We start from the raw sequence: 15,564 nt of genomic DNA on the forward strand, positions 1-15,564 counted from the left end.
TGGACCAGGGTGGGAGGGGGTGGTGGGAGAAGAGACGAAAAAACCCAGCAAAAATAAACCGTGGACAAGGATGGGAGGAGAGACGAAAAAAAACCCAGCAAAAATAAACCGCGAAGACGATTCACCAACTCGTTCATTACGAGTAGAAATACACACTTCATATCTTTTATTGGTTGATATCTCAAAAAACAAAAAACAAGATGAAAGTTAATGCACCACGCTTAAGTGTTTTGAAATTATTTGGTTTTCGTAAAATGATTTATACATCTAAACGGAGGAAGTAACATGATTAAAATGGTTATCATCAGCATGCACATATGCGCAGCCTCACGTATGATTCTGCTAGTAAAATTCATGGTAAATATAGTAACAACACTAAAATGGTTACCGGGTGGATGCACACTAATTCACCACTTACTAAATAGTAAGAGTACCCACCCCATGAAACCCTAGCCTTTCCCCTTGATCTCAAACGCGCCGCCGACGGCGTTCCCCACCCAGAACGAGATGGCGAGAGAGTCCACGGCGAGCGAAATCTTCCGCCGTCGCCTGATGATCGATGGTGTCGACCGGAAAGACGCCAAAGACAACCAGTCCGCGGCGCTGGATCACCTCCACGATTACTACAAGAAGGCGCTCCATCGACTACCGCCCAAGCTGATCCCGAGCCTCCTCGAGGCCGGCTTCAGCTTCGGTTTCCTCGACCCCGTCTCCAACATCATCGCCAACACCGTCTCCCAAGAGCTACAAAAGAGTAGGAAGAGGAAGAGATCACGGGCCGGCAGCTACACCAACACAAAGAAGGGGAAGGAAAAGAAGCATTCGCAGGGACTGAGGGACACGGCCATCTCCAAGATCATCACAGAGTCTAGCAAAGACATCTTACTCGTACCCCGGTTCACCACACTCCGGAACAGCAGCATTGCTGCCCGATCTCTTGCCGGCCTCGTTACTTTCCTCACCTCCTACTTCCGCTACCTTACCACCTGTGATGCCCTCCGCTACCTGCGTTTGTCAGAAGCCGACCTTCTCGTCGCTGTGCGTCTCATCCACGAAGATCGTGACATCCACACCTTCACCATCCACGTCCCTACTGCAAAAATAGCTCTGCAATGTGCTGCCATCTCCGCGTTGCATCCCACTGTCGCCATATTGGTGTCTCGATCCTTCTCGCTGGCTTCCTGTGTGGACAAGGCCTCCAACCTTCTAGCGACACAGGACTGCATCAGCTATTCCAATATAATGGAACTCTCCAAGTTATTCACCTCCAGCAAGGATACGATAAACCAATTGAATCATGTACATCACGCAGTTTCAAAGATGCAACGCAGAAAAAGGAAGACTATTCTGGTTGAGCTTGGGCTAGAAATCTCTCTCAAGATGGTGCTTCTTGATCGAATCCATCTGTTCTACCTCAAGGCGATTTCCTGCATACCAAAGAATGACTTGTGCTCACGCCACCACCGTGGTCTCCTTAAGGCTGGCCACTGCTACGGTCCTTTCGATCCTGTGACCAACATCATCCTCAACACCATTTGGTATGACACCATGTTTCCTCCAAGTCAAGAGTTTGAGGTTGAAATGATCTGCACAAAGAGCCTCGCGCGCACCGAGTTCCTCTCCCTATGTGGTCTTGTTGGCTACATCTGTGCCTGCTTCCCTGCTTATTCTGTATATGAAGCTATGAAGTGCCTGCTTCTCTGCAACGCCAGAATTGATCGGGTCATTGATGAAACAGCAAAAGAACAAGGTCACGATGGACACATCCCTTTTTCTGAATCTTTTGCGTATGATACAGCAGCTCGCACAGCACGTCATCCCAGCCCTACTGCACTCGTAGAATTTGCAATGACACTGATGCCACAGGTAGGGAAAACCCTTCAGTCAACACTTGAGATTAAGCAGGTCCTCTCTTCCAGTGATGTTTGTGCGATATCTAGAACTTTTTCACAAACATTACCGCCTGCCAAATCTTTGGAGCCGGTTGAGAAATTGAGCGAGAATGCCTCCAAGATTATATCTGAGCACCAGGATAACTTTAAGGCTTGCCAGAGTACAATTGTCAAAAAAGCTGAAGCTGCATTACACAGATATGCAAAAAAGACGGCAAGTTTATTTTCTGTTTAGTAACTTTCTTTTAAGCGCTACCACTTGCTCTTCCAGTCACCATTGTTGATTTTATCTTTCTTTGCCTGATTATAGGGACAGGAATACGAGCTTCATTTTATCTGTGATGTGAATTCTACAATACCTGAGCATGGCGCATGCTACTGCCCGCACAGCTACAAATACCCATTTGCTCACATGAATGTCTGGGCAAGACGAAGAGGTTCCCAGAACGTTGATCAAGTTCCAACGCTCTTCTTCATCCAGTTTAACAATAGGGATGAAGACATGGAAAGTGTGGCATTTTTGTGCTGTCCTATATTTGATCTATCAAAAGATGCTGGTATGCTCTGTGAAAAAGTCATATCTGCATGTATCAGTTTTCCTTTCATGACTACTTAGTAGGGGCTATCAACTTTACCATTCACATATGAATTTATAATCCTTTTAAATGATATTTGCAGTGCTGTGGACTATGCAACTAATCAGAACAAATGTATTTTACAAACTATACAATGAACTAGTAATTTAGCTTATTCTCCTCCTGTTGAATATCCATGTGTTTGCAGTAAATACCTAGTTATCCAGCTTGCTTCCACAGCATTTGAACTGAGTTTTGTAGATGTTTATCTTAAAGCCCATAATAATTCTCGAACTAGTTTGATGGATGCTGTTATGGAGTTTAGTGCGATCATATTTTCAACTTGTATTGAACTTCGGACATGCTATTAGCAGGGGATGTCCCACATGTAGAATAATGTTTCCTGGACGTTTTGACATATAACATGGTCGATTTTTAAGGAGTTCAAACCTTAATTTTTACGTACTCAAATGTTTCAAACAAAAAAACCCACATTTTTTACCTGGTGTAGAACTATGAGTTTGCACTTCAATTTATGTGTGTACTTCATTGTAGATTTTTTATATCCTGTGATCGTCTGTTGTATATCTGTTGTAATATCTTCTCCTCCCCCTCTCATCATCCACCTCTTGTTGATTCTTCACACTTCCTACAAACCTGGCTAATGTCTGAACATGTCTCCCCCCTTTTGGTATTCTTCAGGTTTATTCGTTAAAGGTTTTACATAATGCAATAGCCCATGCACACTCCATCTGACATGTCAAGTATTAAGTTTCAGACACCAACCAATAGAACCAAAACTCTGAATCGATGCACAAGGTTGGGCAATCCACATATATTTGAACACCCCCTCATTGTGCGGCTAAATAAGGCCTAAACATAGATAGAAAGAGGGCAAGGAAATTTTCTATTTATGAAGCTGTGTCTTGAACCCAAGACCTCTTAGCTTTGATACCATATTATTTTTAATGCACCAACCAGTAGAGCCAAAAGTCTGAATTGACATAGAAGGTTGGCAATCCACATAGACTAAGAGCATCCCCAGCCGTTGCCCCCCCCCCCCCAGGAGGCATAAAAATCGCCGCTTGGGGGTGAGCCGACGCTAAAATCGGCTCTGGGGGCGATTGGGTTCCCAGTCGCCGCCCCCAGGCGCCGATATCGGCCCAAATGTGCTCGCTTTTCGGCCCATTTTCGGCGAAAAATCGGCCCGATATCGGCACAAATCGGCCCATATTCGCCGTGGTTCGGCGCAAATACAACAAAAGTAATTTTTTTATCACATAGTTCATCACAGAAAATCAATAGAAATCAAATAGTTCAACAAATAATTCAACAACAAATAGTTCAATACAAATTATAAAGTTCAACAATAAAAACTCATATTTCATCACACGTCGAGCTAGGCGTTGCCCTTGAGCCTCCATAGGTGCTCCACCAGATCCTGCTGCAGTTGTTGATGCACCTGTGGGTCTCGGATCTCCTGACGCATATTGAGGAAGGCAGTACAGGTTGCCGGTAGCTCGTGATCAACTTGCGCAAGAGGACCCTGCCTGTAATATGGTTCAGTGTCAAACAATGTCTCTTCCTGCTCGCTCTCAATGATCATGTTGTGCAAGATAACACAGCAAGTCATGATCTCCCACATTTGATCTTTCGACCAGGTCTGAGTAGGGCATCGGACAACAGCAAATCGAGATTGGAGCACACCAAATGCTCGCTCAACATCCTTCCTGCAAGCCTCCTGAACCTTCGCAAAGTGGGACTTCTTTCTGGCACAGCGTTTGAGATAGTCTTCACAAATGTAGACCATCTTGGATAGATGCCATCAGCTAGGTAGTACCCCTTGTTGTAGTGCCGCCCGTTGTCCTCGAAGTTCACTGGCGGAGAATGACCTTCAACAAGCTTGGCAAAGACAGGGGAGCACTGCAGCATATTGATGTCATTGTGAGTTCCTGGCATACCAAAGGAGTGCCAAATCCAGAGGTCCTGTGTGCCACTGCCTCAAGTACCACACTGCAACCGCCTTTAGCGCCTTTGTACATCCCCTGCCAAGCAAATGGACAATTCTTCCATTTCCAATGCATGCAGTCGATGCTTCCAAGCATCTCAGGAAATCCTCTTGCTGCATTCTGTGCTAGGATCCGAGCAGTGTCTTTGGCATTGGGTGATCGCAAGTATTGTGGTCCAAACACTGCCACCACCGTCTTGTAGAACTTGTAGAAACACTCAATAGTCGTGGACTCGGCCATGCGCCCATAGTCGTCGAGTGAATCACCGGGAGCTCCGTATGCAAGCATCCTCATAGCTGTTGTGCACTTCTGGATTGAGGTGAATCCAAGTTTGCCGGTGCAATCCTTCTTGCACTTGAAGTAGCTGTCGAACTCCCGGATGGAATTAACAATCCTGAGGAAAAGCTTTCGGCTCATCCGGTAACGACGCCAAAGTACTTTGTCGCTATGCAGTGGAGCGTCGGCGAAGTAGTCGGAGTAGAGCATGCAATAGCCTTCCAGACGATGCCAGTTCTTTGCTTTCAGCCGCCCCGGCGCCGAGCCACCTCGCCGCGGCTTTTCTTTGCTCGCGAGCAGGCCGGCGAGGATCATGAGATGTTCCTCTCCTTGGACGTCGGCATCGGCTTCCTCCTCCAGCAGCGCGGCGAGCGCCTCCTCGTCGTCCGAGTCCATTGCCGGGCAGACAAATCGCCAAACACCTGGCGGGCGTGGTGGGCGCACAGCCGCCGGTATACCGCCCTGCGCGGCGGAGCGCCGGAAAACTCGCCCAGATGGTGGTGGAAAGGCTGCCGCGGCGAAACCTTTTCTCTTTTCCGGCGGGGAATGGCCTATCTAGCAGTGCTGGGTGGTGGGCGGCGCCGGGATCGGCAGGGTGGTGGTCGAGCACGTGGGGGTGGGGGGCGAATCTGGACGACTTGCCTTGAGTTTTTGCATGACAGTGTGGCCCAGGCGTGTTTTCCCCTTTCGCCGGAGCCCCCGAGCGCCCCACCCCCCCAGTGCGCTGGGTTCGGCCTGCGATCGCCGGGCCCCAAAATGGGCCGAGCCGGCGGATTTCGGCGTCTTGGGGCCGCAATTGGGGGGTTTGTTCGGTGCCGGCGCGAAAAAAGGCGCCCTGGGCGGCCTGTTGGGGGCGCGGCTGGAGATGCTCTAAAACCTCAAGGATTATCTTACTTCAATAGTATGCCAACCAAGATTCTATATACTAAAACATCAAGGTTGGGCAATCCATTCTTAATGTTGTTGTGCCTGCATGGCCTAGGTTCTTAAACACTGGCATATTCTGATATAATTGTATCTTCAAGTTGATGCTTATTGCCATTGTTACTTGTGAGCCTTGATGTGATGACTGTGAAGCTGATATTCATTTTTTTCCCTTTGCTTTGAGAGAAGGTCGCTGCTATCATTGTGAGCAAAAAGGGATCAAGATCATTCATCCATCTTCAGAACCATACATTGGGCGTGACGCAGAATTTGAAGGTATGGCTCGTGGAGAAAGTGCAGTGAACAACAAAGAACTTATTCGATATGGGCAGATCGGTACTTTGCTTGATTGTACGATCGAAGACGAAGACTCCATCTATTTTGATCCTGCCTGGGATGTTGATTTTACTATATTTATCAATGAGACTGCTAGGGATCGAGCGATGGTGCAGAAATTGATGAAGGATAGTCCAGGGAGCGTGAGCGACTGGATAGACAAAATGATGTATGAGGAGTCTTTGAAACCTAAGTTAGCAAGGAAAATCATATACGCCTGATGGCCCTTGAGGAGTCCTTGTCTAAGTTATTAAGGGAAACCATACGCCTGATGGCCCTTTCTATTGGTACTGTTTTGCTAGAAACTAAGTTAACTGCGATGTTTGTAGAACTTAATTATATTTGGAGAATTATTTAGTGTGGTATGTGGAATGGTGGTTATTTGAGTTTTAGTTTTACCTAGCACATAATGCATGTGCGTTGCCATGAGCAATTAACAATGTTTGACGAGTACAGACTCTTTAAATAACAATCCAATTTTTATTTATTTTACCATATATGTAGAACATGGCAACCTAGAATCAGACATAGTTATCAATCGCATGTTAATTTGTGTGGAGATCTTCAAAAGCGTCAAGTGAAGAATGAAGTCACTAAACAAGTGAAAATCTGGCCGGCGAAATGGATTTTAAAATTTATTGACATTCTCTAGAAAAGGTACTGTTGGCACAGAAAACCATTAAGAGAACGCACGGAGTATTTGAAACGGGAAAGAAGTACCACTTGGGTAATACGTTCATGTTGGAGAAATCAAACACATTAACGTACACGGAAGGAGTGATTGCTCGTGGTGTCCACGTCGGCAGGGCTCGAGCGAGCGCGTGGGTTGGGCAGGAGGTGTCGATGGGAGAAAAATAAAAGGAGAAGGAAAGGGCGCTCGCTGAGGGAGGTGTTACCTGGACACGTTTTTGTTCATCATCCCTTCCTCAAGAAGCAAACCCCATATCCCTCCTCTTCTGTCTCTCTCATCATCCCTTCCTCATGAAGCAAACCCCATATCCTTCCTCTCGTCGCCTCCGCCCCTTCTCCTCCCTGTTCCTCTCTCCTAGCCGAGCTCCAGCCTTGCTCGTCATCCCTTCCTCTTGAGAAAGAGCACGGGCCCATCGTTGTGCCTCAATCGCCACAAGGACATCGGGTGGAGGGGATCTGGTGCGGACGGCGCACGTCTCGGCCCTGTAGCAGGAGCGGGAGGTGTCGGCGGCCCATCGTTGCGCCTCAGTCGCCACAAGGACATCGGGTGGAGGGGATCCGGTGCGGACGGCGCACGTCTCGGCCCCGTGGCAGGAGCGGGGGTGTCGGCGGCGGAGATGGTCGATGGGGAGCCTCTTCTTCCCGCGATCTGGTTCTCCCCATTCATGGCCATTGGCAGGAGGGTCCCCTCGGATTTATTCCATCCTCGGAGGAGGCAACCGCCCTAGGAGGGGCGGTGCACGGGCACGGCTAGCATGGTGGTCGTGATGTTGTTCCGCGACTGGTTCGCCTTCGGGTCGGCGCCACAGATGAGGCCTGCTGTTGCGACCTTGCCCTCGTTCCCGCGGTGACGGACTACCCCCCAAGATGAATGGCCTCTTCAATTCGAAGCCACCGACTATGCCATGCGCGAGCTCGTCATCTATGTCGACCTCCACTCTGGCTCACGTGGCGCCGACGCCAAGCGGGAGGAGAAGGTGAGTTTGAATCTGTCCGGTCTTCCTATTTTGACCCCTCGTCCCTGCCTCTCTCTCTCTCTACCGAAAAAGGCTTTCGCCCCGCTTTATAAATAAAGCAAACCGTCAAAGAGCGCACAAACATGGACTAGTTCACACACACACCCAAGTCACACAACAGGAAGTACAAAAGGTTCTGCTGAGGGCACAGCTCAACAAGCCCAAAAGAAAGGAAAAAACGCGCGCGCCGGAGCGCAGGAGACGACTAGTCAGGCTCCGGGGGTGGCGGCGGCGAGAGACGGACGGCCATCGAGCGAAGGTCGGCGATGAAGGCGGAGATGGCGTCCCGATCCTGAGGGCGGCTAAGCGGCCGCCAAAGCTACAAGTAACCAGACAGTTTGAAAAGAGCGTCAGTAGCCCGTCGAAGAGGAGTGCGCTGAATCACAAGCTTGTTGCGAATCGTCCAGAGGATCCAAGCGATCGCCCCAATCTCAAGCCACCTAATGTGGCGCGAGGACAAGGGGGAGTTTTGGAGTTCAGTGAATAGGTCGGGGAAGTTGGTATGGCACCAATTCCCACCCACCACCTCCCTAAAGCAGCTCCAGACAAATTGAGCTGACACATAGGAGAAGAAGATGTGATTCGAGTCTTCGGGGACCCCACAAAGAGGGCATAAGCCAGAGCCCGGGCTATTGCGTTTGAGGACCTCGACCCCAGACGGGGTCCGACCGCGAATCCACTGCCACATGAAGATCCGAATCTTCAATGGAAGGCGAATGGACCACACCGCCGTAAGGGGGGGGGAGCGGAGGAGGGGGCGATGACTTGGTATAAGGACTTGGTGGAGAATTGGCCCGAAGGATCAAGGCGCCATCTCACTTGATCCGGGCCAACGTCCACCATCGGCTCATGGAGAGCAACACAATCAAGCAATTCCTGCCAGGCGGCGGTATCCGGAGGCCCAAATGGCCTACGGAACGCGAGGCGCCCTAAGTCAATAAGGGCCCTCTCAATGGAGATCATGGGTTCAACAGCGATGGAGAAGAGGTCGGGGAAGCGAGCCGCGAAGGGGGAGTCGCCGGCCCACCAGAACAGCGTAGCAGCCCCAGATCCAACCGAGATGGAGGTCCTGATGCGGAGGACTGGGAGTAGTTGGACAACCGACTGCCAGAATTGAGAGCCGCTAGAGCGCTGGCAGAAGGCAAGGGGTTGACCATGCAGGTACTTGTTCCGGATGATGTCTAACCAGAGGCCACCGTGCCCTTGTGAGATGTGCCAAAGCCAGCGGGATAGGAGAGCAACATTCATGCGTTTAGAGCACATGGTACCGAGGCACCTTGTTCCCGTGGTTTGCAAATGTCAGGCCAGCTGACCATATGGTACTTCTGTTTATTATTGTCGCCAGCCCAGTAGAAGCGGGACTGGACCTTGGCTATTTCATGGTGGAGTGTCTCGTGCAGGCTGTAGAAGCTCATGAGGAATAAGAGGAGGCTGGAGAGGGAGTTGATGAGGATCGTCCGAGCCGCCTTAGACAGCCACCTACCCTGCCAAGGCTCGATGCGCGTTTGTAACTTGGCAACAGTCGGACGAAGGTCAGTGACTGTGAGCCGAGTGTCACTAATGGGCATTCCCAGGTAGGTCGTGGGGAAGGAGCCCAGGCGGCAGTTGAGCCGGTTGGCAATGAGCAGGGATTCAGCGGGAGAGAAGCCCATCACCATCACATCACTCTTGTCGAAGTTGATCTTGAGGCCAGCCATTTGTTGGAGGCAGAGGAGGAGGAACTTAAGGTTAGAGATGTTCGCATCAGAGCCTTCGACCATGATGACGGTGTCGTTGGCATACTGGAGGAGGGAGATCCCAGATCCGCCGGCCAGGTGGGGGGTGATCCCACGAATATGGCCCGCGGCCTTAGCCTTATCCAGAATGGCGGCAAGCGCATCCACCACGAGATTGAACAAGAATGGGGAGAAGGGGTCGCCTTGCCTAACTCCATAGGAGGTGGGGAAGTAAGGGCTGATCTCACCATTGATGTTCACAGCAGTGCGACTGCAGGAAACCATCAGCATCACTCTAGAGACCCAACGGTCGTCAAAACCTTTTCGGAGCAGAACTTCCCAAAGGAAGGGCCAACTAACCGTGACGTAGGCTTTATGAAAATCGATCTTCAGGAACACCGCCTTAAGGTGCTTGGAGCAAACCTCATGAAGGACTTCGTGAAGAACTAGCACCCCATCCAGGATATACCGGCCTTGGATAAAGGCGGGCTGGTTGGGGTGAGTAATGCGGTCCGCTAGCAGGGTCACCCTATTGGCGAACCCTTTCGCCAGAATCCGAAAAATCACGTTGATGACCGTGATCGGGCGGAACTGGCGAATGTCGGAAGCCCCAGGGACCTTGGGGATGAGCGAGATGATCCCATAGTTGAGGCGTCCGAGGTCGATGGACCCAACGTAGAACTCGTCGAAGATGGCCATGATCTCAGGTTTAATCACATTCCAGAAGGTCCGGAAGAATTTGACCGGAAGGCCATCAGGTCCCGGCGCCGAGGTAGGGTTCATGCCTTTAATGGCGGCCCAAACCTCGCTCTCGGAGAAGGGGGCCGTGAGGGCCACGTTCTCAGCGATGGAGACCAGCTGGGGGCCGGTCCAGCAATCTGGAGCCAAAGAGAGGCCGCTCCTAGGAGCAGCGGAGAACAGGGCCCTATAAAACCCATCAACATGGGCCTGGATGTCACGGGAGGACTGAAGGAGAGTCGGACCATCCCAGAGGAGGGGGATGGTGTTGCGTCTACGACGGCCATTCGCAATGGCCTGAAAGTATGCCGTGTTCACATCGCCCTTCAACACCCATTTCTGTGCGCCATGAAGGCGCCAATAAGCCTCCTCATCGGAGTAGATGACGGAGAGTTGGTCTTCCAAGTCGTACCGGGACAGCCACTCGTCAGGAGAGAGGCCGGTCGCGTCGGCATGCAGGTCTAATGCCTGGATGGCAGTTAGGAGGGCCTGCTTGCGCTCGCGGAGGTCACGCCCCAGGTTGGCACCCCAACCCTTCATGAACTGCCGGCCCCGCTTGACACAGAAGTGCCATGAGTCTATGGGCAAGGGGGGGCGGGGATGGGGGTAGGCCCGAGCCTCCACCCAGCGCGCAGCGACCGCCTCCACAAATCCAGTCTGGGACAGCCAGAAAGTCTCAAACCGGAACCGGGGGGGGGGGGGAGGGGACGGTGGTCGCTCGTCGGCGGAGGATAGGAGGAGGGGGACGTGGTCGAAGCCAATCCGGGTGATGGCCCGGAGGGAAGCAAGGGAGCAGCGGAGGTCCCATTCCGGGGAAACTAGGACCCGGTCCTGGATGGACTAGGTCGGGGAGGCCTGGCGATTGGTCCAGGTAAAATCTGGCACCAATCCTATCTATCTCACGGAGACCGAGGTCAGCAATGCAGTCATTAAACATCTGCATCCGCGCCAAGTTAATGGCAGTTAGGAGGGCCTGCTTGCGCTCGTGGAGGTCACGCCCCAGGTTGGCACCCCAATCCTTCATGAACTACCGGCCCCGCTTGGCACAGAAGTGCCATGAGTCTATGGGCAAGGGGGGGCGGGGATGGGGGTGGGCCCGAGCCTCCACCCAGCGCGCAGCGACCGCCTCCACGAATCCAGTCTGGGACAGCCAGAAAGTCTCAAACCGGAACCGGGGGGGGGGGGAGGGGACGGTGGTCGCTCGTCGGCGGAGGACAGGAGGAGGGGGACGTGGTCGGAGCCAATCCGGGTGATGGCCCGGAGGGAAGCAAGGGAGCAGCGGAGGTCCCATTCCGGGGAAACTAGGACCCGGTCCAGGATGGACTAGGTGGGGAGGCCTGGCGATTGGTCCAGGTAAATCTGGCACCAATCCTATCTATCTCACGGAGACCGAGGTCAGCAATGCAGTCATTAAACATCTGCATCCGCGCCAAGTTAACGTTCGAGTTGCTCTTGTCCTCCACGAACCGGAGGAGGTTAAAGTTGCCGCCAACCACCACCGGAAGCGAGGCCGCCGAGACCTTCCGGTGGAGCTCCTCGAGGAAGGAGGCCGACCTACTGTGGTCAGCAGGGCTGTAGACGATGATGACCTCCCACTTGAAGTTAAGCGCCCGCTCGAAGAGTTCCATGCTAACAAAGAACTGGCCTCGATCCATGCTACCTACCTCGAAGGTGGCATCCTTCACCCCTAAAAGGATGCCACCCGAATGGCCAGTGCTCCCACTAGAAGGGAGCCAATGCCAAGCAAAGAGATGGGAGCCTCTCTCTCTCTCTCTCTCTCTCTCTCTCTCTCTAGTCTGAAAGAAAATCTCCTTTTTGTTTAAGGGCCTACAAGGTGTTCGATGAAAGAGCCTGTACTTGTGTGATGTTTATACTTTATATTCGTATAAGTATCTTAATGCAACTTGTAGCCTTGACATTCTAATTTAATTCTATTCATTATCTTCAATTTTTCTTTCAGAGGATAATGCCCAACTCATTTGATGGGTCACTTGACTTCTTTACGGTTATGCCACCTAATCCGTTGGATATATCCAAGGATGAGGAGCACTGCTTATTGTCCCTTTTAGTTGAGTATTTAGAGCAATGTGAGGGACATTGGGACCCAGAGAGAGTTCCAGAATCAATGTACAAGCATTTGCAACTACTGCTTCATATCATGTTGCATTTACAAGTTAATATCATCTGTGAGCAAGCGTACACTTTGGCTAAAGCTGTTGTGGCAAGTTCTGGTGCGTTTGATGAGAATTTTGCGGAGATTGATGCATGGTTTGGTTTTCTTGCCTGGTTGTGAAGCCAAAATTGTGTGTAGAGCCTAGAAGTTCGATTATCTAATAAATTGGCACACATTGTGATCCCTTTCATCTGCGATGTTGTCTCAGTGGTTGGAACAATCTGTACAAATACCAAGAGCACATGCGGAAGTTCATCTTTTAAATCAGGCCAACTTGAAGGTACTATTTTCTTTGGTGACATGAATGATAGTATTACGCTTTTCTGAAATTCATCTCATATGGTTTCACTTTCTTATTGATCATTAGCTGGTTTGCTTGGTTGTTAGGTTCCATCTGATCTGATACAATGCCATATATCTATGTTATCGGTACCTGTAGGTTGTGGTGCAAAACAACATGGAAAATAGATGGCTGATTTTCAGTAAACTTTTCACGCGTCACCTGAAATTCAAGGAGTTGAGAAACTAATATTTGTGTTGTTCTGTGCTGACATCCTCATACGACCTTAATTCCAAGGTCCTTAGTTGCTTAATTACGTCCGCTTATGTATCTTCGTTTTGGTGTCTCTGGATTATTATTAGTGCAGTTCAGTAGTAGTCATTCTTGGCACTGCTAAATTCTATTTGGAATGCCGGCATAAGTACTAAAACAAAAACAACCTTATATAACTTCTTGTGCATCATCATATGCGTGTCTGGACCACTTCAGGGAGGCATGTTGTGGAAGCATCAGGTTGAAGGCTTGTGCTAAGTGGGAGATATGGTGAAAGCAGAAAAGGGGAAAGGCTCCAGATTGTTGGATTGGGACTCTGCATGGAAAATGTTTGTTGGCTTGACAGGCTAGGATTGGGCACTTCTCTGGGTTGCTCTTTGCTTATACAGGCAAAAAGTTATATTGCATTTCTACTGACTACAGTTCATCTCTACATTCTAGCACGTATGTTAATTGAAGAGCTTTTCTCATTGTCATAGAAGATAATTTGATAGATTCAAAACATATCTATCTATTTTTGCTAATTTCTTTGTTTCTTAAGTAGATGGTAATTTCTTTAAAAAAGGAAGTAGGATGGATGTTTATATAAAGAGAATTTTTGTACATGGGTACCTTTATTTACTGTCGTTTGGAGTGAAATAATAGCAAGTTCTAGAAATTAGAAGGATTTCGATGCTAATCCTGAGACACCAAAGGATTGCACTATTAGTAGCGGTCTGAATGTAAGGAAACAAGTTGTTTTACGGAAGATAAGAATATTTATCTGTTTGTGGTGATAGAATATCTTTTTGGGTTTGTAAGACACTAAGACTATGGTGACAACTACATATCTCTGGATTAGGTTGACGTTTACCTAATGCCCATATATTCTGTCTTGTTCATGTTTCATGCAGGTTTCTCTGTGAAGATTTGGGTTGTTAGTGATGTTCAAGTCCAATGGTATCCTGCATAAATGCACTGCTATGTTGGTTTCCTCAATCCAGATAGTTGCATGGGTGTAGTCACTTGTGTATAAGCAACAAAATATATTGCACTTCTACTGATCATAGTTCATCTCTACATTCTCAGCAGGTATGACATACCGCACTTCTTGAAAAACTACTTACATAAACATATGTAAGGCACGCATACATTTCAGTTTTGACACATTCTGTTTGCAGCATGCTGATGTTGTTGATCACGGATGGAGCCATTAGTACAATGAGTGCCGCCATTGCGCTGCTCTCTTTGGCAATCTCACGGCTTCTCAGGGTTGAGTGAGGCAAAGAGCCCTCGATGTGCAGCTCTTGCCTCTCTTCTACTGCACCATCCATCACAGAGCAGGTCAAACGCTCAGCCAGCATAACCATGTTAAGGAAGGGCACCATATATCTTTCCAATATTCAGTTAAAAAAACTTTTCTTGCATAAATGTTGCTGGGTTGTTTCTGAGGTAAGATACGTACCTTGGATATGATACTCACTTTGCTGGGTCTCATGTACGAATATTATTTCTACAGGAACACATTTTCTTGTCCTCTGTGCACATTGATACATTGTCGGTCCCTGATTTTGGTGAATACTGATTATGTCTTCGCTTTTGTACTACTGCTGCTATCATGTCAAGTTATAAATCGTCTCTGGGCCTAATCTATTATTTTACATTATCAGATCAAAACAATTGTCTTCCGATTTATCCATTTGGGAATCAATTCTTGGAATTTCCTGCTGGAATTCCTTTGGTTTCCCTTTATTGTCTTCAGACAACTCCTTCTCCATCACCTCCGTTGTTTGCTTCAAAAACAGTAATCACATGCCAGCCTCTTATGGTGTGTCTTCTTCAACATTAACAATAAAATCTAATATTCAACTTTTCTGTCTGATTAAATATTGCCTGTAATTTTGCATTTTAGATAAGAATTGCCTCATTCTTAGTTGATGGAGTTGCGCCTCACAGTGCCACATTTGCTGACTCCTCGGTTAACAGTTTGTCGTGTACTCTCAAAGAGTTTGATCTATCAGTTCCATTTGATGCTGAAGAAATTGTAAAGTGCAGTGCAACTAGGACCGCTTGCTCCGAGTAATCATTTTCATCAGCAAGACTTCATGTAGAGGACCTACACTTTTGTGAATCACCATCGGCAAAGTGTACACTGCTAAACCTTGACAAAGATACCGCTTGCTTCCTTTTTAGATATACATAGCGTTAAGATTGTTCTTTTTTTTGCTGAATTTGATTACTTTTGAACAAGCCACCGTATGTAATGTAGCTTCTATATAACCTGCTGCCACTTTCCTAAGTTTGATCTGCTTCTAAATCCATGGTTTATCCTGGCTTACTGCTGCCTAATATGCACGTGATAGTATAAACAGGACAGTGAAAGGGGCGCCTCCCACCTGGCACCGCCCAACTTCCACTCAGGCGGCGCCACAGTTGGCGCCCCAACCGCTAGTTGTTGTGAAGCTTAGCTTGTATGAGAGTCATAGAGAAGCTGTGGTGTCTTTTTAAGCTAACAAGGCGAACCATATTTCCACCAAAGATCTAAAGACCATCACCACGCTAGTCCTATGGGAACTGTGGAAGCACCGCAATGCGATAGTCTTTGATGGAGAAACACCGTCACTTCAGCTGCTGCTCCGGAACATCGAGCGCAAAGAGCGGATTTGGAGGTCGGCGGGACTCTTGAAG

At 49.0% G+C, this 15,564-nt stretch overlaps 2 protein-coding genes across 5 annotated transcripts; both read left to right on the forward strand.

The window, feature by feature from the left end:
* The first annotated feature begins 406 nt into the window (after positions 1 to 406).
* Positions 407 to 6,471, forward strand: LOC125527893 (uncharacterized). The gene is made up of 3 exons (XM_048692402.2): positions 407 to 2,106; positions 2,203 to 2,449; positions 5,866 to 6,471. Exons 1-3 carry the CDS (start codon positions 508 to 510, stop codon positions 6,231 to 6,233), a joined length of 2,214 nt encoding a protein of 737 aa, XP_048548359.2. The 5' UTR covers positions 407 to 507; the 3' UTR covers positions 6,234 to 6,471.
* A 442-nt stretch (positions 6,472 to 6,913) lies between these two features.
* LOC125507370 (uncharacterized) lies at positions 6,914 to 14,421 on the forward strand. Of its 4 annotated transcripts, none has more exons than XM_087518922.1 (4): positions 6,914 to 7,679; positions 12,132 to 13,341; positions 13,791 to 13,968; positions 14,058 to 14,421. In XM_087518922.1, the coding sequence occupies exons 1-2, from the start codon at positions 7,608 to 7,610 to the stop codon at positions 12,462 to 12,464; spliced, it is 405 nt and encodes a 134-aa protein (XP_087375048.1). In that variant the 5' UTR covers positions 6,914 to 7,607; the 3' UTR covers positions 12,465 to 13,341; positions 13,791 to 13,968; positions 14,058 to 14,421. The 4 variants fall into 4 exon arrangements, with proteins under 4 accessions (XP_087375048.1, XP_087375051.1, XP_087375054.1 ...); XM_087518925.1 differs by having other exon boundaries at positions 12,132 to 12,624; positions 13,114 to 13,968; XM_087518928.1 differs by having other exon boundaries at positions 12,132 to 12,624.
* The last annotated feature ends 1,143 nt before the right edge of the window (positions 14,422 to 15,564 follow it).

The sequence above is a fragment of the Triticum urartu genome, chromosome 1A (genome assembly GCF_056163025.1).
Source record: "Triticum urartu cultivar PI428250 chromosome 1A, HENAU_Tu73, whole genome shotgun sequence".
Lineage (NCBI taxonomy): Eukaryota > Viridiplantae > Streptophyta > Magnoliopsida > Poales > Poaceae > Triticum > Triticum urartu.

What these genes read in the sequence shown, in the direction of transcription:
- LOC125507370 (XM_087518917.1), top strand. Translation starts at nt 7,608, where the DNA reads ATGCGCGAGCTCGTCATCTATGTCGACCTCCACTCTGGCTCACGTGGC. An exon ending in ACGCCAAGCGGGAGGAGAAG is followed by an intron (nt 7,680 to 12,131) that starts GTGAGTTTGAAT and finishes TTTTTCTTTCAG; the next exon opens with AGGATAATGCCCAACTCATT.
- LOC125527893 (XM_048692402.2), top strand. Translation starts at nt 508, where the DNA reads ATGGCGAGAGAGTCCACGGCGAGCGAAATCTTCCGCCGTCGCCTGATG. An exon ending in ACAGATATGCAAAAAAGACG is followed by an intron (nt 2,107 to 2,202) that starts GCAAGTTTATTT and finishes GCCTGATTATAG; the next exon opens with GGACAGGAATACGAGCTTCA. An exon ending in TGATCTATCAAAAGATGCTG is followed by an intron (nt 2,450 to 5,865) that starts GTATGCTCTGTG and finishes CTTTGAGAGAAG; the next exon opens with GTCGCTGCTATCATTGTGAG.